This window comes from Aquarana catesbeiana, linkage group LG09, assembly GCF_042186555.1.
Source record: "Aquarana catesbeiana isolate 2022-GZ linkage group LG09, ASM4218655v1, whole genome shotgun sequence".
Lineage (NCBI taxonomy): Eukaryota > Metazoa > Chordata > Amphibia > Anura > Ranidae > Aquarana > Aquarana catesbeiana.
The window spans coordinates 65,397,208-65,424,874 of NC_133332.1; the positions used below are offsets into that span (position 1 = coordinate 65,397,208).

General features: G+C 44.6%; 1 protein-coding gene across 1 annotated transcript in view; it reads right to left on the bottom strand.

Annotated features, from left to right (window-relative positions):
* Positions 1-252: 252 nt before the first annotated feature.
* EXOSC5 (exosome component 5) overlaps positions 253-27,667 on the bottom strand; it is a 47,306-nt gene continuing 19,891 nt past the window's right edge. Inside the window, exons 3-6 of the mRNA XM_073598675.1 lie at positions 27,249-27,370; positions 19,515-19,655; positions 9,900-9,989; positions 253-2,935 (exon numbers count right to left, since the gene is read on the bottom strand). Of these exons, the coding sequence (XP_073454776.1) occupies positions 2,843-2,935; positions 9,900-9,989; positions 19,515-19,655; positions 27,249-27,370 (446 nt within the window). The 3' untranslated portion in view covers positions 253-2,842. The remainder of the gene's footprint in view (positions 2,936-9,899; positions 9,990-19,514; positions 19,656-27,248; positions 27,371-27,667) is intronic.

Sequence of the window (27,667 nt, forward strand, 5' to 3'; positions counted from 1 at the left end):
TTTTTTTATTTTATTATTATCACTTTAACGTCAGCATATTTTCTTTTTAACTGAAAATATGTGTTTGATAAATGTGCACCAATATTACATGACATTAAAAAAATGCAAATACCACAATTTTATTCTCCAGAGTCTCAGCTGTCAGAAAGTACAGAATATTTGGGGAATTTCCACTAATTTTCAGGCTCAAAATGTGTATTTTAACACGTGCAAAAACCTGAAAAAATGGTTCTGGTAGATAATAAAACAAACTGATATAAAATAGTTCCTTTATTTCAACAGACATCAAAAACGTTATTTGTACTAAAAAAACAACACAGTCACAACACAAAATAACAGTGTACAAAACTACTATTTACAATGATATAACCTTGCACTATTCAGTAAACTGTACATTTTATTTCAATGTGTCAATGTCAGAGCAAACTAAATTAGGAATGCTTTCACCGAGCTCCAACAACTGATTCTGGAAAACAATCAATATGGCCTCCTAGAGGCTGTTTGTGAAGGAGTGGGCATACTGAATATAACAGAAAAAGGAGACAGCTGGGATGGAAGTGTTGTAGAATTAACCTTTACCTGTCACCTGCAGACAGTGGATATGACAATTGGAACGCTGCTCCGATATTCGATGCATGACTCAGGCCTCAATTACACCAATTATGTCTTCAGTTTCTTGTGAAGTGATAGGATAAATGCTGAGAAACAACACAGCTCCGAGATAATGGATTGGAAGTGACGGGAACTTTCTTTTATATGTGAAAGAAGCAAAATGGAATAAGAATGACCTAGATTGGTAGGAAGACCTCCTTCGGCAGGTGATCAGTCTACACTTCCAAATTCGGCCAAGCACACTGTAATGTTGGGTTTGAAGGATAGGATACACATTTTTACTTGACTTGACTTAGCTTGTCTTGTAAGCAGTGTTTGGACCACAAAAGATTGCGTCAACACATTAAAAAGGTTCTGCAGCACCCCCCACTAAGGACACTTACCTGTACCGGGATCCAGCACTGTTCTCACCCAGGCCGGTTCGTCACCGGTCTTGGGGTCCCTGGCGCCTCCATGCTAATGGTGGGAAGCTGGCTGTGACTCCTCACAGCTTCACAGTTGGATCCCCACTGTGCATGCGCAAGTTGTGCTGCATCTTCTGAAGGGGCTGAACTTTCACTTGGAGGCGATCCAGGCAGAAGTGGCAGTGGGTACTTGTCAAAACCAAGTACTCACTCCCCAACAACCCCCCCCCCCCCAAAAAAAAGAATTGTCTAAAAGTTGAAGAGGAGGCTTCCCTTTGGGGGGTGAAATTTCACTTTAAGGCCTCTCTCACAGGGTCAGAAGTCCCCACAGCCCCTCTGAAAAGTGATCTGCAGTGGATAGTCTAAAAGGCAGTTTGCGGGCATTCAGCAGGATATGGCACAGTCCTGTTGACCTCAAATGACAAATTAAAATTGCCACACCACCATGCAAAGCATTACAGCTGCGTGGTCACCAAAGGTTCACTTAAAGGTGGGCAGTTCAGGGCCAGGAAGAAACGCAGGTCAACCACCTATTTTATTGCCCCCCAGTGCCTGTATGAAAGAGGCCTAAAAGGTATAGAGGTTTCCATTGCTGACCTCACATTCTGAAAAGATTATTTCCCTAGCTCAAGTTATGCTGATCAAATGGCTTCAGGACATCGGGGTGGCGTTCCTACGGGCTCCGCTCCAGGCACAAAACCAGCCGACCAATCAAAAGCAAGTAGCATGATGACATCACCGTTGAAGGCCACACCCTACGCGTTTCATCATGAACGGCGTCATCAAGCTACTTGCTTTTGATTGGTCAGCTGGTTTTGTGCCCGAAGCAGAGCCCGTAGGAACACCATTTATGTTGTATGCTGAGCTTTTACACTTCACCTTCTTGTAAGTGCATTACTTACTTTGCTTTTAAAGTTCTTTTATTTTACTAGACTATGAGAGCACTCTATTTTACTTTTGAGTATCACTGGAATCAGATGGATATAGCATGGTCGGAGGGAGACCTTAATTCCCCATGTGCATTTTGACCATCTATAATCTAGTGGTCAACCTTGTCTGGTAAGCAGTTTTAATACACCGTTTGGTTTGGAGGAGCATGGCACCTCCACTGCTGGTATCCTGGTCCACCATTACAGTTCCTGCACCTGTATGATTTTCATCACGGATCACTAAGGACAACACTTTATTGATACCCATTGGATTATTTTGGTGGACTTATTAGCACAGTGTATACTTTATCACCTGTTTTCACTGTTTTATGGTTTCGTTTCCTCGCCTCATGCTATTTGTTCAATGTATTTAGCACTGTACTACATTTATAGCATTTTGTTTTCTGTATCTGGATTCTTAGTGCTGGCTGCTTCTTTTAACTATTTTTCAGAGCGCAGCGTTTTTCCTTTTTTTTTACCACCCCAGTTTTAGGTCTTAAGACAGAGTTTGGAACAGTATTTTTTTTTTTTATTCATAAACACCCCACAAGATTCATATGCATTGTGTGATTATTTTGATCGATCCACTTTAAATATGAAGTTGACTTTTAAACCAAAGAAATACACAACCCGAGAATATGCAAATTCAAATGTATCCGATGTTCTCCTTTAAGGGATGCTTGGTGCTTCATCACATTGACAGATAAGGTGGGCTGTATGTGGGCAGATGATTTGTAAGCCATGGACAGAAGCATATTACGAAATAAAACACTTAGCAAGTATAAAAAAAGAATAAAGGGCCAGGGGAATTCTTTCTAGCATAAGGAAATAAAGGCTAATTCAGATGTGTGTACAAAGATTCCTTCCAGGAAGATGCAACTGAAGAGCTCTCCTTGGTCACGATTTGGAATATCTCCTCTTCACAGAGTCCCTGTAGAACTGGAAGATTTTTTGGGCAGAGATCTGGGCAGCGGCAATACACTGCTGGAGCTGGAAGGAGAGAGAAAAGCCAGCTATCTGTATTACACACGAAGTAGAAGACACATTATTAAACCCCCAGGCTCCCCGCACCCACCGCCTCCCCCTCCCCCGTATCTACCCGCTCACTTTATGAACTGCCAGAGGGAGCTGCAGCTATTTGTTCAATTTTAATGATTCTCTTAACATCATTTTATTAAATTGTCTCTCACTCTCTCTGCCTGGGGGGGCGAGTTCTAACACAAGAGAGCAAGAATCTGTACAAATGGAGCAGAGACAAGTGGGAAAGACGAATACCATCAGTTCCTCCCACTGCTGGGTGATGAGGAAGAAAGACATGAGCTCGGTTTTAGATCAGCCCACTGCAGGGTGACAACGACAAAATGTAGCTATGAGATGTGGAGTCTCTCCCTCCCACTGTAGGGTGATACCAATAGAAGAGGGCTATGAGAGGTGGAGTCTCTCCCTCCCTCTGTATGATGACACTGCCAGAAGAGGGCTATGTGATGTGGAGTCTCCCCCCCCCCCCCCCCCAATGCAGGGTGGCACCAACAGAAAAGGACTATGAGACGTAAAGTTTGTCCCTCCCACTGTAGGGTGACACCAACAGAAGAGGGCTACGAGATGTGGAGTCTGTACCCCCACTGCAGGGCGACACCGCCAGAAGGGGGCTATGAGACATGGAGTCTGTCCCTCCCACTGCAGGGTGACACTGACAAAAGGGAACTCTGAGACGTGGAGTCTCCCTCCCACTGCAGGGTGAAACCAACAGAAGGGGACTATGGGATATGAAGTCTGTACCCCCAGTGTAGGGTGACACTGACAGAAGGGGGCTATGGGACATGGAGTCTGTACCCCCCTCTGCAGGGTGACACCGACACAAGGGGACTAAGACGTGGCGTCTGTCCCTCCCGCTGCAGGGTGACACCGATAGATGGGGGCTGTCAGACATTGAGTCTGCCCTCCCGCTGCACGGGGACACCGACACAAGGGGCCTATGGGACAGAGTCTGCCCTCCCACTGCTGGGTGACACCGACAAAATAGGGGCTATGAGATGTGTGGGTCTCTCCCTTCCACTGCAGGGTGACACTGACAGAAGGGGGCTATGGGACATGGAGTCTGTCTTTCCTACTGCAGGGTGACACTGACAAAAGCAAGAAGAATCTGTCCTCCCAGTGCAGGGTGACATAGCTATGATCTATGGAGTCTATCCCTTTTATTGCAGGGTGATGAAGAAGGAAACGGTGACACTGGAGCTGTCCTGCCCATTACAGGATGACAGACAGAGAAGCTTTGAGACATGGTGTCTCTCTCCATTCCCTACTGGAGGGTGGCAAAGAGAGGAATTATGAGATATGGACTCCACCCCTTCCATTGCAGGGTGAGACAAACGGAAAGACATGGAGTCTTTCTCTCCTACTGCCGGGTGACACAGACCCCCCTTCATTTGCGGGTGACACAAAGAGGGGAACTATAGTATGGATTCTATCCTTGCCACTGCAGGGTGACCCAGAAAGGAGCTTTAAGACATGGAGTCTGCCTTTCCCTTCGCAGGGTAATACAGAAGGTAGCTGTGACATTGTAGTCTGTCATTGCTACTGCAGGGTGTCACAGGCCAGAGTAAGCATTCTTCTTGCAGCAAGGTGACAGCAGGGAACAGTGAGACAGACTGTTTGCCATCTGCTCAGGGTCACAATGACAGACATGAGCTATTGCAGGCAATGATGGCTACCTTGGAACCACGTACAGAGGTTTATGGTCCATGTAATCAGAATTCAGCGGGGGACAATCTATAAGTTATGAGATAAAGCAAGATAGACTCCAGCAGAGAGAGATTTGTACAGAGATTACATACGATAGGATAGAAAGAGGCAGCAGTCATTGTGAATGTTATGAATTTTTTGGCACCCCACCAGGACTAGAATAGGTAAAAACATGGCCGGTGTATTATCGGTCTGAATTCATCAACAGCTGGATGTCAGATATTTGGCAGAGATTTTTTCCAAGATGTAGAGGTGTAGGGACAGCAGTGTGAGGAATCAGAGGGGCAGGAGAGAAGGACTACAGTATAAGACATAGGTCTAGGGACAACAAAATGGTGATAGCAAAAGTAGAGGAACTGGGTATTCTTAGGGTCCATTCACACCAAAAACTGCACTTTTTTGATTGCATATTTACATGCATTTGAAGCGCTCTACGGATGCATTTGTGCTGCGTTTGCAGTGCATTTTTCAATACGTTTTTGGGCTTGGCTTAAAGGGCCCATTCACACCAGAAACTGCACATAACTGTGCATTTTTGACTGCATGTTTACATGCATTTGAAGTGCGCTTTGCATGCATTTTGTGCTGCGTTTGCAGTGCATTTTTCAATACATTTTTTGGGCTGGGCTTAAAGCGGAAGTAAACCCATCCATAAAACTGTTTCATTTCCGGCACGTGCCGGAAATGTAACGCTCCCATTGGTTGTGCTCTCAACCAAACTGTCAAGCCATCCAATGGCTGGTGTCATAACTGATCACATGTGCAGCATCATGGCAGTTGTAGATTAAACAGAGGCAAAGATGGCAGCTTCCTTGGCTGAAAACGATAAGAGGGTTTACTTACACTTTAAAGAGGCATGGTGCAGTGCATTTGAACATTTGAAGCACACTTGTAGCGCGATACCTGCAGCATGCTCTATTTTTTATTTTTATTTTTTTTAACTGCGGTGAACTAACGATGTGAACTATGCCCATAGGATTACCTTGATTTTGGACTGTCTATGCATTTGGAGTGCAGTTCAAAATGCATCCAATTGAGTTTGGTGTGAAAGTGCCCTAAAGCAGCCCATAGATTATACGATTTTCTTTCCCTCCAAAATGGCTCGATTCCCCATCAACAGTGTCAGATGGGGGAATCACTCCCTCAGAGATATTGTGTTCTGCCAGAGGGTAGGCTTCCTGGCTGCCAGAACACAATGAATACTGTGGGTGGCCATACCTGCCGACAGTAATTGCATCTAAAAAAAAAAATCCAACAGGCTGGTTGTATGCAAGTCAGTCGATGAATCGACTCGGGTACAACCAGATCCCTGCTGAACCAGCCAAGATTCAATCCATCTCTGGCCAGATGTACAGTCCACCCCAGGTGGACTGGTTTGTGGTTACCAGTTTGGGTACATGTGCAGAGACAGAGCTGTGTGATGTCAGTATGGTAGTTATATGAAGATAAATGGTGTTCTGCGGATGTTGTATTAATGCTGCAAATTAGTGGGACAAATGGATGTAAAAATGTATGCATGGTCAGTACAGGAACAGCACCTAAAAAAAGCCAATGTGTTTGCTTACTGTGGGCACCTTCCCAAAGATTTGAGCACTCCGTCCTCATATACCAATCTCCTAGATACCCAAGCCACTGCACTGACCACCCCTAAATGGCACATGACCGGGGAAGAAGTGAGGGTCACTGTTCTAGGTTGACCAGACAATCGTACTATTGGTATGAAGCTTAGGACAAAGCATCAACAACTGGAGTCATAGCTCCTGACAGATAAAAAAAAAGACAAATAAATGCACCTATTCGTTCATTAGTACACCATTATGTATTTTTAATGCAACTAGTGTAAGTATACGAATTTAACTTTGTATCAGCCTCTTGCCTTGTCCTATACAGCAAAATGCAGACAGGGAGATACAATGAAGGAGACAGCAGAGTGAGAAGAAGGATGAGCTCAACAGTCAGCTGCTTCTCCTACATTGTCCAGTTAGCTGGCTGGGCAGGTGGAGGAAGGATACCACTTTGCTCCTTAAAGAGTGACTCCAATTTTGTCAAGAAAAAAATATTCCCCTCTGGATGAACAATGTACATTGCCAGGATTTTAACAAACTTTGTTGCAGATTCCTCCCTTTTGTTATTCTAAAAATATAGTTGTTTGTCTGTGTCTATGTGCAAAATGGACCTGTATGGGAGTGGTTTTATAATTAAAAATCAGCTGCTGCATCTGCAGGGCTCTAATGAGGAAATTGGCAGGGCCTGCATCCCTTTAGACGTGATTTTACTTTGGGAGTATCTCACCAAAAATGACATTTTTGTTAAGGGGATGCCAAAAATCTGACTTGCATCTTTGTGCAGACTCCTGGGAAAATCAGTGAGCCAATCACTCAAGCAGGAAATTACATTTTTAGGGGGTTTTCTGTACCTCTGGGTAGCCATATTGCATTTTACAGAAAATTACAGGGCTGCAGATTGAAAAGGAAAGTTACATTTTTAATAACATTTAATCACAATATAACTTAAGACGCAATTGTATACGCCATATTAGTTGCATTTTTTTTTTCCCCATGAAAGTGCTGTTACCCTTTGTAAATTTCAGTACCTGATAGACATACACTATATTACCAAAGTATTAGGACGCCTGTCTTTACATACACACAAACTTTAATGGCACCCCAGTCTTAGTCTGTAGGGTTCAATATTGAATTGGCCCACCCATTGCAGCTATAACGGCTTCAAACTCTTCTGGGAAGGCTGTACACAAGGTTTAGGAGTGTGTCTATGGGAATGTTTGACCATTCTTCCAGAAGCGCATTTGTGAGGTCAGGTACTGATGTGGATGAGAAGACATGGCTCACAGTCTCTGCTCTAATTCATCCAAAAGGTGTTTTTTTTTTTGGGTTGAGGTCAGGACTCTGTACAGGCCAGTCAAGTTATTTCACCCCAAACTCGCTCATCCATGTCTTTGTGGACCTTGCTTTGTGCACTGGTGTGCAGTCATGTTGGAACAAGAAGGGGCCATCTCCAAACTGTTCCCACAAAGTTGGGAGAATGAAATTATCCAAAATGTCTTGGTATGCTGACACCTTAAGAGTTCCCTTCACTGGAACTAAGAGGCCAAGCCCAACCCCTGAAAAACAACCCCACACCATAATCTCCCCTCCACCAAATGATTTGGGCCAGTGCACAAAGCAAGGTCCAAAAAAGACATGGATGAGCGAGTTTGGGGTGGAGGAACTTGACTGGCCTGCACCTCTCGACCTCCACCTCTCGACCTCAACCTGATAGAACACTTATGGGATGAATACGAGCGGAGACTGCGAGCCGAGTCTTCTCATCCACATCAGTGCTTGACCTCATAAATGCGCTTCTGGAAGAATGGTCAAACATCCCCATAGACACACTCCTAAACCTTGTTGACAGCCTTCCCAGAAGAGTTGAAGCTGCAAAGGGTGGGCCAAACCAATACTGAACCCTACAGACTAAGATTGGGTTGCCAAAAAAGTTCATGTGTGTGTAAAAGCGAGCGTCCCAATACTTTTGGTAATATAGTGTACATACAAATCCTTTGGCGGGTAGAACAGCTTTGTTATATGTACATATTTCATCTGGGTATTGCTGTTTATCTAAAGTTCAGCCCCAAAAATAGCTGAAGGTAAATTTCATTTTTTCCCATTTTGGATAGAATACGGGAGGGTTATTTCGCCTGTTGCCACGTGTCTCATTGGGGGTCCTTTCACTTCCTGTCCCATTGGGGGTCCTTTCACTTACTGTCTCATTGGGGGTCCTTTCACTTCCTGTCCCATTGGGGGTCCTTTCACTTACTGTCTCATTGGGGGTCCTTTCACTTCCCGTCCCATTGGGGGTCCTTTCACTTACTGTCTCATTGGGGGTCCTTTCACTTACTGTCTCATTGCCGCAATTGGAATCTCTCCAACGTGAGGAAAATCCCTGGCAGTCACCAGAACTGACGTCCCCACTAGAAGATTACCCTTTTATTCCGGTTCTGGTGACCTTTGGGTTTTCTTTCACTTTCAGTGATAAAAGTCACCAAGACAAATAGAGAGGGTGAATCTCCCTAATGGAGGCAGAATAAAACCTTACAAGTGTTCTAATCCCTCTCCACTCTATCCAAAACTTAAAAAAAGTTTTGCCTCTAATTATACATGAACAAACTGGGGTTGATTTACTAAAGGCAAATAGACTGTGCACTTTGCATGTACAGTTGCTCCAGGGCTTAATAAATGAGGTAAAGCTTCACTTTGAAAAGAATACCCAACCACGTGCAAGGAAAATATAAAAAAAAAAAAAACAGCATTTTTACTTGCACATGATTGAAGGACAGAAGTCAGCAGAGCTTCTGCTCTTTTACTAAGCTCTGGAGCAACTGCACAGTCTATTTGCCTTTAGCAAATCAACCCCACAGTGTTCTCATACTCTCCGTTGCAAAGATGTTTCCATTTTTGCTTTTATTTGGCAGCTTCTACAAGTGTTCCATTTTGTACAGCTCACCATTGACTGACCCAAGAAGTGTCTGCAGCATAGTGCATCCTCCGAACCATTTAGCAGAGCAGCTCTGGGGTCATCTGAAGACTCTGCATTACTGCGCAGACTGAGAGACTGCCAGATATCTCATCACTCTTTAGAGGCCACTCAGTACTGTCCAAAAATACAAATGATAGCATAATGCAGCACCATGACCATCCAAGCATTGCAATACAATACATCCATCTGCATAATACAGAGGAGCCATCCACACTCAGGACCCAGACACTGCAGCTCGGTTACTTTACAGAGTTGTGTATGCTAGGATTATTTTTGCAAATCATAACTCATACTATGGTAAGATGCCTGTGCATCAGAAGGAAAGGGGCCGCATCAGTTTAATAAGGGAAGCCGTGTTAGTGTAATAAGAGGAAAAAGAGGGTCAGCACTCTCAGAAGTTTTCTATATTAGGAAGAAGGGATATCTTGATATCATGCATTAAAGTACCGTGCGTTTTCTACCACATAAATGTACTAAGAGGAGGGCAAAGGGTCTGCGTCCTCATATTCGTATTATGGAGGGGTCATTACGTGCTAATGTCTGTGTATTAGGAGTACGTGAGAGTTCTGCAACGCCTGTGTATTAGGAGGAATGGAGAGCTCTGCATTAGGAGGAGAGGGAAGCTTGAACTGCCCTTGTAATAAAAAAGAACTAAATACAAATCTTAAAACCTTACCTCTGCAGGTGAATACATGCCTCGGGAGGAAACCATTAACACCTTATTCTCTGTACTCTCTATTGCAAGGGTTAACACCGCACGGCTCTCCTGGTAATAAAACATGACATTCAAGATTGCATCTCAAGTTTTTTTCCACTGAATAAGGTTTTCACTCTACAGAAAGTTAACGGCCAACAAAACAACAACTTAAAAGGAGAAGTTCACCTTTGGGAGCATATTACACACATTACACCCATATTTAGGGTGTAACAAGTTCCAGCAGTATCCTCCCATACACACCCCCCCCCCCCCCCCCATCCTCTCCTTGTGACAGAGGGCGGCGGGTTTTCCCGCACCCGCTGTCACAATTTAAAAACAGCGCAGCTGTTCGGGGCTTCGCCCACACAGCCATGGCAATTATTCAATCATAAGTTCTGTGGATGATTGAACTACAACTCCCATTTTCCATTGCAGCAGACAGCTTGTAATTCTCAATGGACTGCGAGGGCACTAGTGTTCACACTCGTAGTTCATTGATCTTCCTGCTCTTCAGCAATGGTCTGCTCTTATGGGAGGTACGATCAGACAGTTATACTGAGATTCTGCAGGAGTCCGACATTGCACCCAAAATCTACCGTTTACGGCTCCTGTGGGAAAGAATAACAATTGCATTTTTTTTTGCAGAAAAATGTGCACTTATTTTTTCCAAAAGGTGCACTTTGCCTTAAATGCCCAACTCTAGGAAACTTTAAATTATCCTTGCAATGGGGCTGCTCCTGCACTTTAAGTGTTATTGACTCATTTTGTCTAGGAGAGAGGAGAAGCGCTTTTACTTACCTGAGGCCAAGTTCACACATGTCCGGCTGCGGTTTGCAGTCTGGAGCAGTTTTATTTACAAGTTCAGGTGCAAATTTATACCTAAATTTGCACCTAAACTGAACCCAAAAATCACACAGGACCCCTTTCAGAAACGGATCACGGCCATCCCATAGATGTGTGAACTGGCTTCATTGAAAGCCGGTCCAATTCACAGGTTATGGGAAGCAGATGCAATTAAAAATGCATCTGATTTGCATATATGTGAACTGAGCCTGATCCTTTAGCAGACAGTGCTCCTCCATGCTCCGGTGGTGAACTCTCACAGCATCATCATCATCAGTGCAAGGCTCTAGACCAGTGGTTAGACCCTTGGTTTTGATGATGTCAGGACCATAGATGGTTGGATCGTAGGGGATAAGACGTTGTGGGGACTAGTCTAGTAGTGGGGAGGAGTAGAAGATAGGGAAGGTAAATCGTTTTTACATCCCCTAGACCTAAATAAGCAATTAACATTTTCAGTGCAGGTGTAGCCCCCACAACAAGGATAACTTTTTAGTTGCCTGGAGTTGGGCTTTAAATTTAGGGTGCTGAAAAAATTCATCTGACAAAGTCTTACTTTTCTGGGTTCTTGCAAACCCTACTAGAATAATGTATAAAGTCAGAGCTAGAGTTCCTGTTGATTGCCTCGCTCAGGGGTGTCAAACTCAAATTCATCGGGGGCCGCATCAGCAGTATGGTTGCCCTCAAAGGGCTGGTTGTATCTGTAGGACTATGTATATCCTTAGAGTGCAGGCTTCAGGAATGCACTACGTAAAGAGTGCAGGGGTCAGGATTGCGCTACGTACACAGTGCAGGGGTCAGAAATGCGCTACGTACACAGTGCAGTGGTCAGGAATGCGCTACGTACACAGTGCAGGGGTCAGGAATGCGCTACGTACACAGTGCAGGGGTCAGGAATGCGCTACGTACACAGTGCAGGGGTCAGGAATGCGCTACGTACACAGTGCAGGGGTCAGGAATGCGCTACGTACACAGTGCAGGGGTCAGGAATGCGCTACGTACACAGTGCAGGGGTCAGGAATGCGCTACGTACACAGTGCAGGGGTCAGGAATGCGCTACGTACACAGTGCAGGGGTCAGGAATGCGCTACGTACACAGTGCAGGGGTCAGGAATGCGCTACGTACACAGTGCAGGGGTCAGGAATGCGCTACGTACACAGTGCAGGGGTCAGGAATGCGCTACGTACACAGTGCAGGGGTCAGGAATGCGCTACGTACACAGTGCAGGGGTCAGGAATGCGCTACGTACACAGTGCAGGGGTCAGGAATGCGCTACGTACACAGTGCAGGGGTCAGGAATGCGCTACGTACACAGTGCAGGGGTCAGGAATGCGCTACGTACACAGTGCAGGGGTCAGGAATGCGCTACGTACACAGTGCAGGGGTCAGGATTGCGCTACGTACATAGTGCAGGGGTCAGAAATGCGCTACGTACACAGTGCAGGGGTCAGGATTGCGCTACGTACAGAGTGCAGGGGTCAGGATTGCGCTACGTACATAGTGCAGGGGTCAGAAATGCCCTACGTACACAGTGCAGGGATCAGAAATGCGCTACGTACAGAGTGCAGGGGTCAGGAATGCGATACGTACAGAGTGCAGGGGTCAGGATTGCGCTATGTGCACAGTGCAGGGGTCAGGAATGCGCCCCAAGTTTCCTCACATCTGTTCTCTCTCCTACATTCCTACCTGGCCCAGCTCTGGTACCTCCCCGTATAGGCGGCTCCCTCCCTTTGTATTGGGCTATAGTTAGTAGTTTCCTGTTTATTGGGCTATATATGGTACCTCCCTCTGTGGGCGGATTTCTGTGTTTAGTATCAGTACTCAGTTTTGTTTTTTTCACTAACACTTCAAAATAAGCAGCACACACTTCATCAACACAACATAAAAAGCCCTCAGGACGCAGCCCGCTGAATGGGGAAAAAAAACCCCAAAAAACCAGGAGCTGTCAGCAATCTCTGCCACTATGCAAAAAATGGCACTATGCACGAAAAATGCCACTATGCTAAGAATGCCACTATGCATGAAAAATGCCACTATGCAAAAAGCCGGCGTCGCTGGAGGGACTGGGGAGGCGGGGGTGGAGGCGGAGACAGGGCAGAGGCGGAGACAGAGCGGCATTCGTTGGCTGAGGAAAAGCTGAGGGAGGCGGGGGCGGAGACAGGGCGGAGGCGGAGACAGGGTGGCATCGTTGGCTGAGACAAAGCTGAGGGAGGCTGAGGTGGAGACAGAGCGGCATCGTTGGCTGAGGAAAAGCTGAGGGAGGCGGGGGTGGAGGCGGAGACAGAGTGGCATCGTTGGCTGAGGAAAAGCTGAGGGAGGCGGGGGCGGAGACAGGGCGGAGGCGGAGACAGAGCGGCATCGTTGGCTGAGGCAAAGCTGAGGGAGGCGGGGGTGGAGGCGGAGACAGAGCGGCATTGTTGGCTGAGGCAAAGCTGAGGGAGGCAGGGGTGGAGGCGGAGACAGCACGGAGGGGGAGATGTTTACTCGTTCCCATGGAGACTGACCGGCCACGCCGCTCACGAGGGGGGGAGGTTTTCTTGTTGCCTGGGATACCTGGCAGAGGGCCACATGACAAGGCCTGGCGGGTCGGATTCAGCCCACGGGCCTTGTATTTGCCACCTGTGGCCTAGCTCTATCTCTGATTGTATGGATGGGGGAAATTGAGCAATTTTCTTTCCTTCAGCCTGTGGTTGCATAATGTATGGCTGGGCCTTAAGCTGGATACATCATCAGCACATTCAATTACTTGACAAATGCCGTTTAAAAAGTGCTTCAAAAAATGTTTGCTTTTAACATTCGATTTTGGAATTAATGATGCTCAGTGTGAGGCTGTGGAACTTAGTCCAAGTGGAACTGGTCTAAGTGGGGAGTTAAAAACCAGAGGGAGAGTGAACAAGTCTTGCTTTTTGTTTGCTGGGTTGCATTTTTGGGGCTTTTCCTTTTAGTTTTTCAATCACCTTTTTCTGTCTGGTCTAAGTGGTGAGTTAAAAACCAGAGTTTAAAACAGGAGGTTATAACAGGGGTCATAGTACCTGTGTAGTGTGAGTACCTGAGTGTTTTCTGAGTAGTGTGTGTGGATCGTTAGTACTTGTGTATTGTGTACTGTATACTTGAGTATTGCGAGTGCACGTAGGTCTGCGACTGTTCTGCGATTGCACGTAGGTCTGCGAGTACCTGTGTATTGCCTTGTTGTGTACCTGTGTATTGTCTTGAGTATTAGTGCCAGGAAGCTAGCTGTTAGGTAATTTGGATAGGGTAAAATCCCCAAATCCTCACTAAATTTAATAGGTACATCTTGCTGCATGTATGCGTTCCTTGATCATCTGATCGAGGGCGAATACTGCTGTGCAAAATGTAAGCACATTGTTTCCCTGGAAGCCCAGGTTCTGAATCTGGGGAAGCAACTGTCAGCACTGAGAAGTCCCTCCATACTAAAGGGGAGCCAGGAACGTACACGGCAGGTGCCAGCAGGGACCAGCACAGAGGCGGGTGGAGACAAAGAGGTGCAGGCACTAGCAAAGAGTAGATGGGTGACAGTCAGGAGGGGTAGAGGGGGAAGTGCCAGGGAGGCCGATCCAGGACTGGAGCATCCCAATAAGTACGCTCCATTGAGTGACATTGGTGAAACCAGTCAGGGACCAGCACTGCTGGAGCTGAGGGACTCTCCTAGCTGCCGGGGGAAGAACCCCTCCAGTGAGAGTGGGGGGGCAGCAAAGGGAAAGGAAAGACAGATTCTGGTGGTAGGGGACTCAATTCTTAGAAGGACAGAGAGGGCAATCTGTAACCAAGACCTGAAGTGCCGAACAGTATGTTGTCTACCGGGCGCTCGGGTTCGGCACATCCCGGATCTTGTGGACAGATTACTGGGAGGGGCTGGGGAAGACCCGGGTGTCATGGTGCACGTTGGCACCAATGACAAAGTCAGAGGCAGATGGAGTGTCCTAAAGAACGATTTTAGGGACTTAGGAGCTAAATTGAGGAAAAGGACCTCTAAAGTAGTATTCTCAGGAATACTACCGGTACATCGAGCCACACCAGAAAGGCAGAGGGAGATTAGGGAAGTAAACAAGTGGCTGAAGAGCTGGTGTAGTAAGGAGGGGTTTGGGTTCCTGGAGGACTGGGGCAACTTCTCAGTCGGTAACCGGTACTATAGAAGGGACGGACTGCACCTAAATGAGGAGGGTGCAGATCTGCTGGGAATGAAGATGGCCAAAAAGTTAGAGGGGTTTTTAAACTAGGCGATGGGGGGAGGGTCCAGAGACAGAGATAGCCAGCACGGAAGATATTCCAGAAGGTAGTATTGGGGGCATTAGTGGTAGGTTAACCAAAGCACAAAAACACAAGGTGAGTATAGTAGCAAGTCCTAGTTGCAATCTCAAAACACCCAATACGAGGACAATATGCGACCGGTCTAAACTACTTGGCATGTTCACCAATGCCAGGAGCATGGCGGACAAGATGGGTGAACTAGAGATACTGTTGTATAAGGAGGATTTGGATTTTGTGGGAATTTCAGAGACCTGGTTCAACAGCTCTCATGATTGGCTGGCAAACATTCAAGGGTATACCCTATACTGCAAGGATAGAGAGGGTAAAAAAGGGGGAGGGGTATGCCTATATATCAAGAATAATGTACAAGTGAATGTGAGAGATGACATCACTGAGGGAGCTAGAGAGGAGGTGGAATCCTTATGGGTAGAACTCCAAAGGGATGAAGCTAACGGGAAAATAATACTGGGAGTATGCTATAGACCCTCTAACCTGAGGGAGGAAGTGGAGACGGATCTCCTATCACAAATTGGATTAGCAGCAAAGATGGGAAGTGTTATCATAATGGGGGATTTTAATTATCCAGACATAGACTGGGCGGAGGGAACCGCGCATTCATTTAAGGCTCGCCAGTTCCTTATTGTCTTGCAGGACAATTTTATGGGTCAGATGGTAGACGCACCAACTAGAAATAAAACATTACTGGATCTACTGATTACCAACAATACAGGCCTGATCACGGATGTGGAAATACGGGGCAATTTAGATAACAGCGATCACAGGTCAATTAGTTTCAGTATAAATCACACAAATAGGAAACATAAAGGGAATACAAAGACACAATTTCAAAAGAGCCAACTTCCCTAAACTACAAACCTTGCTAAAAGGCATAAATTGGGATAAAATATTAGGAACAAAGAATACGGAGGAGAGATGGGTTTGCTTTAAGAGCATATTAAATAAGGGCATTAGCCAATGTATCCCATTGGGTAATAAATTTAAAAGAGCGAACAAAAATCCTGGATGGCTTAACTCCAATGTAAAAATGCATATAAAAGCAAAGGAGAAGGCCTTCAAAAAATTCAAGGTTGAGGGATCATCCTAAGCATTCAGACTTTATAAAGAATGCAACAAGAAATGTAAGAGTGCAATTAGGACGGCTAAGATAGAACATGAAAGACACATAGCGGAGGAGAGCAAAAAAAATCTCAAGAAATTCTTTAAGTATGTAAACAGCAAAAAAGGGAGGACAGACCATATTGGCCCCATAAAGAATGAGGAAGGACATCTGGTTACAAAGGATGGTGAAATGGCGAAGGTATTGAATTTATTCTTCTCCTCAGTCTTCACGAGTGAAATCGGGGGGGCTTCAGTAACCAGAACTGCAGTGTTTATCCTCATGACACAACACAGGAAGCACCTCCATGGTTAACAGAGGACAGAATTAAAATTAGACTTGAGAAACTTAACATTAATAAATCACCGGGACCAGATGGCTTGCATCCGAGGGTACTTAGGGAACTCAGTCAAGTGATTGCCAGACCGTTGTTCCTAATTTTTACAGATAGTCTACTGACTGAAATGGTACCAGCTGATTGGAGAAAAACCAATGTAGCACCAATATTTAAAAAGGGCCCAAAATACATCCCTGGGAATTACAGACCAGTTAGCCTAACATCAATAGTATGTAAACTCTTGGAGGGGATGATAAGGGACTATATACAAGATTTTAGTAATAAGAACGGTATCATTAGCAGTAATCAGCATGGATTCATGAAGAATCGTTCTTGCCAAACCAATCTATTAACCTTCTATGAGGAGCTGAGTTGCCATCTAGATAAAGGAAGGCCCGTAGACGTGGTGTATCTGGATTTTGCAAAAGCATTTGACACAGTTCCCCATAAACGTTTACTGTACAAAATAAGGTCCGTTGGCATGAACCATAGGGTGAGTACATGGATTGAAAACTGGCTACAAGGGCGAGTTCAGAGGGTGGTGATAAATGGGGAGCACTCGGAATGGTCAGGGGTGGGTAGTGGGGTTCCCCAGGGTTCTGTGCTGGGACCAATCCTATTTAATTTGTTCATAAACGACCTGGAGGATGGGATAAACAGTTCAATCTCTGTATTTGTGGACGATACTAAGCTAACCAGGGCAATAACTTCTCCGCAGGATGTGGAAACCTTCCAAAAAGATCTGAACAAATTAATGGGGTGGGCAACTACATGGCAAATGAGGTTCAATGTAGAAAAATGTAAAATAATGCATTTGGGTGGCAAAAAGATTAATGCAATCTATACACTGGGGGGAGAACCTCTGGGGGAATCTAGGATGGAAAAGGACCTGGGGGTCCTAGTAGATGATAGGCTCAGCAATGGCATGCAATGCCAAGCTGCTGCTAACAAAGCAAATAGAATATTGGCATGCATTAAACGGGGGATCAACGCCAAAGATAAAACGATAATTCTCCCACTCTACAAGGCTCTGGTCCGGCCGAACCTGGAGTATGCTGTCCAGTTCTGGGCACAAGTCCTCAGGAAGGATGTACTGGAAATGGAGCGAGTACAAAGAAGGGCAACAAAGCTAATAAAGGGTCTGGAGGATCTTAGTTATGAGGAAAGGTTGCGAGCACTGAACTTATTCTCTCTGGAGAAGAGACGCTTGAGAGGGGATATGATTTCAATTTACAAATTCTGTACTGGTGACCCCACAATAGGGATAAAACTTTTTCGCAAAAGTGAGTTTAATAAGACTCGTGGCCACTCATTACAATTAGAAGAAAAGAGGTTTAACCTTAAACTACGTAGAGGGTTCTTTACTGTAAGAGCGGCAAGGATGTGGAATTCCCTTCCACAGGCGGTGGTCTCAGCAGGGAGCATTGATAGCTTCAAGAAACTATTAGATAATCACCTGAATGACCGCAACATACAGGGATATACAATGTAATACTGACACATAATCACACACATAGGTTGGACTTGATGGACTTGTGTCTTTTTTCAACCTCACCTACTATGTAACTATGAATTTTCCCGAAAAATACATTTTAGATAAAGGAAGGCCTGTAGACGTGGTGTATCTGGATTTTGCAAAAGCATTTGACACAGTTCCCCATAAACTTTTACTGTACAAAGTAAGGTCCGTTGTCATGGACCATAGGGTGAGTACATGGATTGAAAACTGGCTACAAGGGCGAGTTCAGAGGGTGGTGATAAATGGGGGAATACTCGGAATGGTCAGAGGTGGGTAATGGGGTCCCCCAGGGTTCTGTCCTGGGACCAATCCTATTTGGTCCCAGGAGGATGGGGTAAACCTGGACCTGGAGGATGGGGTAAACAGTTCAATCTCTGTATTTGTGGACGATACTAAGCTAAGCAGGGCAATAACTTCTCTGCAGGATGTGGAAACCTTGCAAGAAGATCTGAACAAATTAATGGGGTGGGGAACTACATGGCAAATGAGGTTTAATGTAGAAAAATGTAAAATAATGCATTTGGGTGGCAAAAGTATGAATGCAATCTATACACTGGGGGGAGAATCTCTTGGGGAATCTAGGATGGAAAAGGACCTGGAGGTCCTACTAGATGATTGGCTCAGCAATGGCATGTTGCTAGCAAAGCAAACAGAATATTGGCATCCATTAAAAAAGGGGATTAACTCCAGAGATAAAACGATAATTCTCCCGCTCTACAAGACTCTGGTCCGGACGCACCTAGAGTATGCTGTCCAGTTCTGGGCACCAGTCCTCAGGAAGGATGTGCTGGAAATGGAGCAAGTACAAAGAAAGGCAACAAAGCTAATAAAGGGTCTGGAGGATCTTAGTTATGAGGAAAGGTTGCGAGCACTGAACTTGTTCTCTCTGGAGAAGAGACGCTTGAGAGGGGATAGGATTTCAATCTACAAATACCATACTGGTGACCCTACAATAGAAATGAAACTTTTTCGCAGAAGAGAGTTTAACAAGACTCGTGGCCACTCATTAAAATTAGAAGAAAAGAGGTTTAACCTTAAACTATGTAGAGGGTTCTTTACTGTAAGAGCAGCAAGGATGTGGAATTCCCTTCCACAGGCGGTGGTCTCAGCGGGGAGCATTGATAGCTTCCAGAAACTATTAGATAAGCACCTGAACGACCGCAACATACAGGGATATATAATGTAATACTGACACATAATCACACATAGGTTGGACTTGATGGACTTGTGTCATTTTTCAACCTCACCTACTATGTAACATTCACTGTTCGAAATTTTCCATCCTGCTCCTTCAAATTTTTTCTTCACTATGGTTGAAAACGAATGTTAATCTGACCCCACTAACTAATAGAAAATTGAATGAACGTTCTGAAAACAAATATGAAATTCTACCAACACATGGCTAAGCTTTACACAGATAGCAGTGGTCCTGTCTGCAGCAGGGGATCAATATCCATGAAAAACATATTACAGAATAATTAAATGTTTACCAAAATGGTTTATTGACTGACCTTTTGCTGTTTAGAACTGGGGTCGAGGGTTAACTGATCATCGGCATCCAGTGCACATGTGACACCACAGAAAAGGGCGCGCATTGGGATCCCTGCATCCATCAAGCCCATGCAGGCCGCATTAAGACAGCAGGCAAGTAACTGGGAAGAGTTAAGGTTTCTGAATCAACTGGCATAAACTGATAAAAGAGTGAGAAAAAAGAAAAAAACAAAAAAAAAACAAAGGCTATAAGCCAGAGCATATAGCAGTGCATTACAATATATTTTACAGCTGTTTTTCACTGCCTGGGGCATGGAGGTATCTGGTGAGTAGTAAGAAAATACTAAAGTGTGTAATCATAAAATCTTTATAGTCTGTATTTACTCACACTGTCATTATGGGCTGCATGGCAAAAAAAAAAAAAAAAAAAAAAGGGTCATATGCAGTCTTATCAATCTAGATCAGGGGTCTACAAACTTTCTAAACAAAGGGCCAGCTTACTGTCCCTCAGACTTTAGGAGGACTAGACTGTAGCCAGTGAGAGTAGAAAGTTCCCCAGTGTCAGGCTTGATGGTCAGAAGTAAAAAAAAAAGCATTTAAAAAAAAAAAAAAAAAAAAAAAAAAATACATAATGCCTGCAGTCAGTAGGAGAAGTAAATGTGCACCACCACTGGTGTCAGTGGAAGGAATAGTGCCCCATCTTTGGTGTCAGTAGAAAGAATTGTCACCCATCAATGATGTTAGCACTAGTAAGGGCTTGTTTACACTTGCTTCAAAATGTGGCAAAAGACACACTTTTTTAAAGCGCTCTCAGGCCCGGTTTACACTAATGTGTTGTGAATTTAGCGCGATTTTGACCCGATTGCGTTGCAAATCTTCTTTGCAAATTCATTACGTCTTGGTTGTGATTTTACTGCGATTCTACTGGAATGAGTTGTCATTTTGAGAGGCGACTGCGATTTCTGTCTGGCCAATGGAACCCAAACTTACTGTTCTCTTCCTGGTTTTTGTGGAGTATGTGGAGAGTGTGGAAGAGGAGCTGGAGGTGACGAATTCGCACATATGTGAACCATCAATGCGATTCAAGAACGATTTACATTGATGTCTATGGAGACTAAATTCGCAATGCAACGCAGTAAACTCGCAGAAGACCCTTTTTTTTTTAATCGCATTCGTAGAGGAATCGCAACGCATGTATGAGAACGACCGTCATTGAAAACAATGACTTTAGGGATGACATGCGAATTTAAAGTGTTTTTGACGCATCACATTCGTTATGAATTCGCATCAGTGTGAACCGGGCCTGAATGCCAATCAAAGCACCTAAGTCACTAAATAAAATGGTTAGCGTAAAGTCCTGTGTACACGTTCAGTTTGCTTTGCTTCAAAAATTATACCCCATGTTGCTTTCTTGGTGCTTCAAAGCATCTCTATAGCCTTCATAGAAGTCCATGACAAAGCTCGCTAGCAGCACCTGCAGCTTTTATTCAGCTTTAGCTTCATTTTGTTTTGGAGGTATGAGATATCCCAAGATGCACTGGGAAGCCAACAAGCAGACTGGAAAGATGTCAAACAGTCACTTCTGATTCATGTGTATATTTTCTGGGAGTGTCTGGTGCAGACATCACATCTGGTGCGCAGCAAGGAGCAGCAGGAAGGTGAGCGGGGTCTGGACCAGAGTGCAGCAACTAGCAGACACACGGTGTGCAATATGGGAACGCTATAGAGGAGGGTGAGCGGGGACGGAAGAGAGAGTACTGAGCAGCAGAGGATCAGCAGAGCTGGGGGACCAGAGCAGCTAGAAACTAGAAATGTCACACGTGGTGCGCAGCGTGGAAGCAATATAGTGGGAGGTGAGCGAGGACCAGCAAACCAGACAATCAGCAGGGCTGGGGGTTACTACTGGGTGGGGGATCAGCAGAGCTGGAGGTTACTACTGACTGGGGGATCAGCATAGCTTGGGGTTTCTACTGAGCAGGGTATCAGCAAAGCTGAGGATACTACTGAGTGGGGCATCAGCTGAGTTGGGAGTACTACTGAGCGGGGGATCTGTTGAATGAGGTACTAATAAGCTGGGGATCTGCTGAACGAGAGTACCGATGAGCTGGGGAACTTCTGAACAAGGGTATCAATGAGCTGGGGATCTGTTGAATAGGGGTACTAATGATCTGGGGGTTCTACTGGGCCTCTTTAAAACAAATACAAAATCAACACACACACACACACACACACACAGCATTTGCAATGCTTCATTAAAGCATCAAACACACCAAGAAAGCATGTAGAAGCGGTAGGTGCTTGTCAGCGTAGACGTTGGTGTCGGCAAGAGGAATAGCGCCCCATCGTTGGTGTCGGCAAGAGGAATAGCGCCCCATCGTTGGTGTCGGCAAGAGGAATAGCGCCCCATCGTTGGTGTCGGTGGAAAGAACAGTGCCTCATCAGTAGGAGGAATAGTATCCCATCTTTGGAGTCATTAGGAGGAATGGTTTCAGTGGAAGGAATAGTGCACCATCGTCTGTATCAGTGGAAGGAATAGTGCCTCATATTGCCCCACCACTGTTGTCGGCGGGAAGAACAGTGCCCACCCTTGATATCAGTGGAAGGAACAGTGCCCCATCTTTGGAGTCACTAGGAGGACTGGTGTCAGTGGAATGAATACTGTCCTAGCGTTCGTGCCGGTGGAAAGAACCGTGCTGCACCATTGGTGTCAATGGAAGGAACCATGCCCCATCATTAGTGTCAGTGGATGGAATGGTGCCTCATCATAGGTATCAGTGGGAGGAATAGTACCCCATCTTTGGAGTCAGTAGTGGTAATAGTGCCCCACCATTGGTGTTAGTGGGGGGGGGATAGTGCCCCCTTTTTGGTGTCAGTGAGGGGAATAGTGCCCCATCTTTGGTGTCAGTGGGAGGGATAGTACCCCCCTACTTATATTAGGAGGAGGAATTTTGCCCTATTGTTGGTGTCAGTGGCAGGAATAGTGCCCAATTGTTGGTGTCAGTGGGAGGAATCTCAAGTGTCTCAAGGCAAGGGATGGGTTGCAGTTTGGAGACAACTGATCTATACATAAAGACGCAACTGTCAACTGCAAACTTTGTATGTCAACAAAGGGCATGCGGGTTATGGGAATGGAGTTGAACTCCTCTCCTCCAGCTGAAGTCTTACTTCTCCATGCTGCAATCTCCTAACTGCAAAAAGTAAAATGCCAGCAGGGAAAGTGACACTCCAAAAAAATGCACCGCTGTAGTCCGTGTGTGATGAAGCGGAAAAGAAAAAGAAAAAAAAAAAAAAAAGAAAAACAGTTTTATCTTTTGTAGTGGAGGAAGCGTATCTGCCTATTGGCCACATATATTGCCTCATCTGTGTTAAGCACTTGCAATGTTCCTGTCTACACATTTTTGTGCATGTAAATGAGTAAACATGAACTGCTGGACAGCAGCCAGAGACACTGAAATTTGTTGCACCGCTCGTACGATTGCTTCCATTAGTTGCAAATAAAATGCTAAGAGTGGCAATAAACATTGTTCCCGCTATCAGCAAAAACAATGCTTCAAGCGTAGGGGACAATAAGGAGAGCTTTGAGCCAACGGAGGGGTTTGTTATTGCATTTGGAGTGTAATAGTTTGCATAAAAAGAAGATCTGAGTGAGCCGGGCTCAATCCTCCAATCTCAGCGCCGGCTGAACGATGGTCAGATATTTCCCCGCTGTCATTCTTAGCCAATGTATCGGACATTGCCTACAAGTTACAGCAATACTGTATTCTCATTATCAAGATAGCAAAAACCAATAATGTGTTGACTCAGCACTCCGGGAGGAAACATGAATACCGTTGGCGCGAAGGTCAGTAAGAACGATGGGGATGGCATTCAGACTAATTAGAAAATAACATTTCTGACAAGTCTCTCCCCAGTCCTATTTTAAGCGCGTTTACTGCAGCACAGACGTCTTCCATTCAGGAGTTTATGACATCCTAATTTATCGCTCTACCTGTATGGTGTTAATTGACTTGCTAATTTGTGACAAACTGCAGGGAAAATGATCCTGTGTCTTATTAGCACAAGTCCTGATTTCTAAAGTTTTCTATTTCACCAGAATAATCTAACGCACAAAGATCTGTCAAATCCGGGATACTAGAACCAGCTCTGGCAAAGAACCATTAACCAGCTCTGACAAAGGATAAGTGCACCTTTTGGGAAAAAATAATAAATGCACAAATTTTTGCAGGAAAAAAAAAAGAATGTGCGTTTATTTATTTTCTTAAGGAGCCTGGAAAGCATTGCACCCATGATCATTGGATCAGAAGTGCAATGGCAGACTCCTGCAGACAAGCCCTGCAGCTTTCAGCCAGTACCTGCATATGGGCTGCGGGGCTTGTGAATGAAGTACAAGGCCGCTCTTTAGTGACCTCGCAGTCCATTCAGAACTACAAGCCGTCAGCTGCAAAAGCTGAAAATAGTTGTAGTTCATGCATTCACAGGAAATTGTGAATGAAATACGAGACCGTGTGGGCAGAGCCCCGTACGGCCACGTAATTTTCAAATAGTAAGAGAGGGTACGGAGAGAAGATTTCCGGCTCGCTGTCATGGGGAGGGGTTCGGAGGGGAGGTTGCTACCAAAAATACGGGTGGAAAAAGTAACATGTTCCAAAAGGCGAACTTATGCTTACGTTGCGGTTTGCAAGTGGTTTACTGGGGTTATGGCTGAAGCTATAACCCTGGTATTTGTCTTTTGTCCAGCCAGTGGCTGGCTTTCTCACAAAAAAGGGGGGGCATATCATGGGGGGGATGCCCCCTCCTCCTGCCGGTTCTTCATCACGCTTACCTTTTCCACCAGCACGCCAGAGAAATGATCCAACTGTGCGGCCGGCTGGTCACAGCGACAATCAAAGACTAGATAGTCTTTGATTGCCTCTATGGCCTTGGACCAGAGCGACATCATGACATCACTTTTGGTCCAGGGTGGAAGTGAATATTTTTTTTTTTTTTTTTAAAGCAAAAGATCACATTTTTTTAATCTTTTGCTTTTAAAGGTAAAAGGTGAGATCTGGGGTCTTTTTGACCTCAGATCTCACCATAAAGAGGAACTGCAATCCTTATTTCTATTATAAGGGATGTTTACAGTAAAAGTGAAGGGAAAAAAAAAAAAAATTAAAGCACCCCCATCCTTCCATGCTCATGCACAGAAGAGAACGCGCATACATAGGTCACATATGAATATGTAAACGGAGTTTGCACTACACATGTGAGGTATTGCCGCGAATGTTACAGCGAGAGCATTGATTCTAACACTAGACCACCTCTGTAACTCAAAACTGGTAACCTGTAAACATTATTAAAACATCACCTATGGAGATTTTTTTTAAGTACCGTAGTTTGGCGCAATTTTATCGCACGACATGTTAGGTATCTATTTACTTGGCGTAACATCATATTTTACAATAAAATTTGGTATACATTGTGTTTTTTTTATTTTTTATTATTCATTCATTGGGGGTTATAAGTAATTTACTAGCGTTCACGGATTGCAAAATATGGATTTAAACTTGTAAACAAAGAGTGTCAGAAAATGCTTCAGTTGGTTAAAGCAGTCCTTATACTATTTCTACTAATGTATGGCTAACTTTCCAGTATTCCCCCCCCAGAGTTTAGCTTTAAGATTCTCTACTTGGCAGCCTTTTTCTACAAGTTTGCGAGTTTGAAAGATAACGTACCATGATTACATACTTCCCATCTTACCTTTGATTGCTCTACACCACTGAATTACATTTATTTGTACAATAACAGTGTTTAGTGTGTACATGAGACTGTATAATGGAGCAAAGCGCTTGGCTATTTCTAGAACACCTTTGACTTCAGAAAGAGGGAGGATTGGAACATCTCCTGAGCTATACTCCAATAACCTCCTATGACAGTCAGACCGCATTTTACAAATGCTAAGGCTTGATTCACACCTATGCATTTTTAGTGCTTTTTGCATTTTGCATTTTGCAGATTTGCACTACAGCGCATTTAACATGGTTTCCTATGGAACACGTTCTGTAGAGCAAATCTGCAAAATGCAAGAAGCACTTAAAATGCAAAGGTGTGAATTAAGCCTAATACCAGGGTGGCAAAATCAAACAGTACATGGTGATATATACTATGTGCAATACAGGTTCACATAATTAAAAAGGAGAATAATTTTCAATACTGCTCCTGCTCAACGTGGTCAAAAATTTCTGCTTTTTTGCCTCCTCCCTCCTCTCCTCCGCTTTTGGACAAATGCCGGTACCTAGTTTGGACAGGTATCCACTCCCACTTAAGCCTAGGTAATCCATGCAGAAGTTTGCCTGCCCCCCTCTCACCCAGCAGCCTTCTGGGACATGTCAAAGGCTGTGGAACCATTCACAAGGCGCAGTGGGAAGCCGGCTGTGACGCTGCAAGGTGTCACAGCCACCTTTGCTTAATATGCTACTGCTGGGGACCCGAAGACTATTGAAGAACTGGCCTGGGTGAGGATGGCGCTGGATCGCTGGATAGGCAAGTGTCCTTTTATTAAAAGTCAGCAGCTACAGTACTTGTAGCTGCTGATTTTGAATTTGTTTTAATCTTCGGGGGGGGGGGGGGGACTGAAGCTTTAAAGTGTAGCTAAAGACAAAAAAAATAGTTTTTCCCATTTTGGATAGAGTAAAGGAGGGTTATAGTCCCTGGCAGGTTTTTTTTTGCCATCTGTGCCCCACTGAGGAGATTTCCCTTTACTTCCTGTCCCATTGCTAAAACAGGAAGTGAGAGAAAATCCCTGCAAAGTGAGGGAATCCTGGTGTGTCACCAGTCATCTGAACTAGTGTCCCTAACTCCCCATTAGTGTTCTCAGAGACTCACAGGTGATATGTTGCCTCCTCCATGCCCATGTTAACCACGGAAGGCTCGTCCACCCACATTACACACGGCTGCAAAGCAGTTGGGGGAACGGTCCCATTCACATGAATAGGTCATGTTGGGCGGTGGTATTGCCTGCTCAACGCAACCTGTAGAATAGATCTTGCCACCTTGCAACCATGGCAGTGTGTACTAACATGGCTGTGTTAGCTTGCAGCTTGGCAGTTTTTGGGTTTAATACTGCTTTAATAATTATAAATAATTCATTTAATTTATTAATAATTATTAAAAAATTAAATAACCTGTGTGCAACACTTCTAATACAAATCCCAGGTATCAAGACCATATCAACCAAACATTTTCTGCTTTTAACCTATATGGAGCTGAAATAATAATCCAAAATATTTCATGGTAACCCAAGTGAAGTTTCTGCTTTTAACAGATTGGCAATGCTTCTATTACAGCATTAGCAGTCTGTGGCTGATCTCAGTTAATGCCCAGAGTGGCAGAGGAGAAGGAGGAAGATACTAAGAAAATATTTTAGGCTAATGATTGCTGAATCTCAGAATATGTCCATTGCTGCTCTTGATTATTCTCTCTAAGTTTATGACCTCAGGGACCAGTAAATCTTCACAATCTTTCTGCACTGTATCAATAAATTGCTAAAAATAATCGAGACAAACGAGGAACTGGCAGCAGGAGGAAGAAAGTTCACCCACAGTGGAAGACATTAAAAGGAATAAAACATTGTGTGAATAACAAGGGGAGATGGATTAATGAGTAATTGAAAACACTGCAGATGCTCTACATAAGGCTTTAGGGAAGGAAAGTGTGCCCTCTAGTGGCTCGACACAGAAATTATGGCTCAGACAAAACCAGCGTTTAGCAAAGGATACAGAACCGGCATCATTAATAATCTGTAGTACAATGGTGATCGATGTTCGGGGGTGCAGGGTGCCTAGAATTACAGACTCGCATGTCTCTCGAATTAACTGCTCCTGGTTCTTCTCTTGTATTGCTGATTTGGAAACAACATGAAGAAGTTAGAAAAAGTATATAGTGGAGCATTACCAAGTGATCCTTCTTATTTACAGTACCAGGTGAGTCAAAGTGGAACAAAATGTGCTCCAAAATTGCTGTGGACTACAAACACTTCCAAACAGAAAGTACTCATTTCCACCACAATTACAAAAGGACCTTATTTAAAATCGATTTATTTTAAATGAAATCTATGGTCACAGCATACATTTCCATTCTAGAACATCAGCATTGTAATAACAATACAAAAAAAATAGTTATTTTTGACAATCCAATA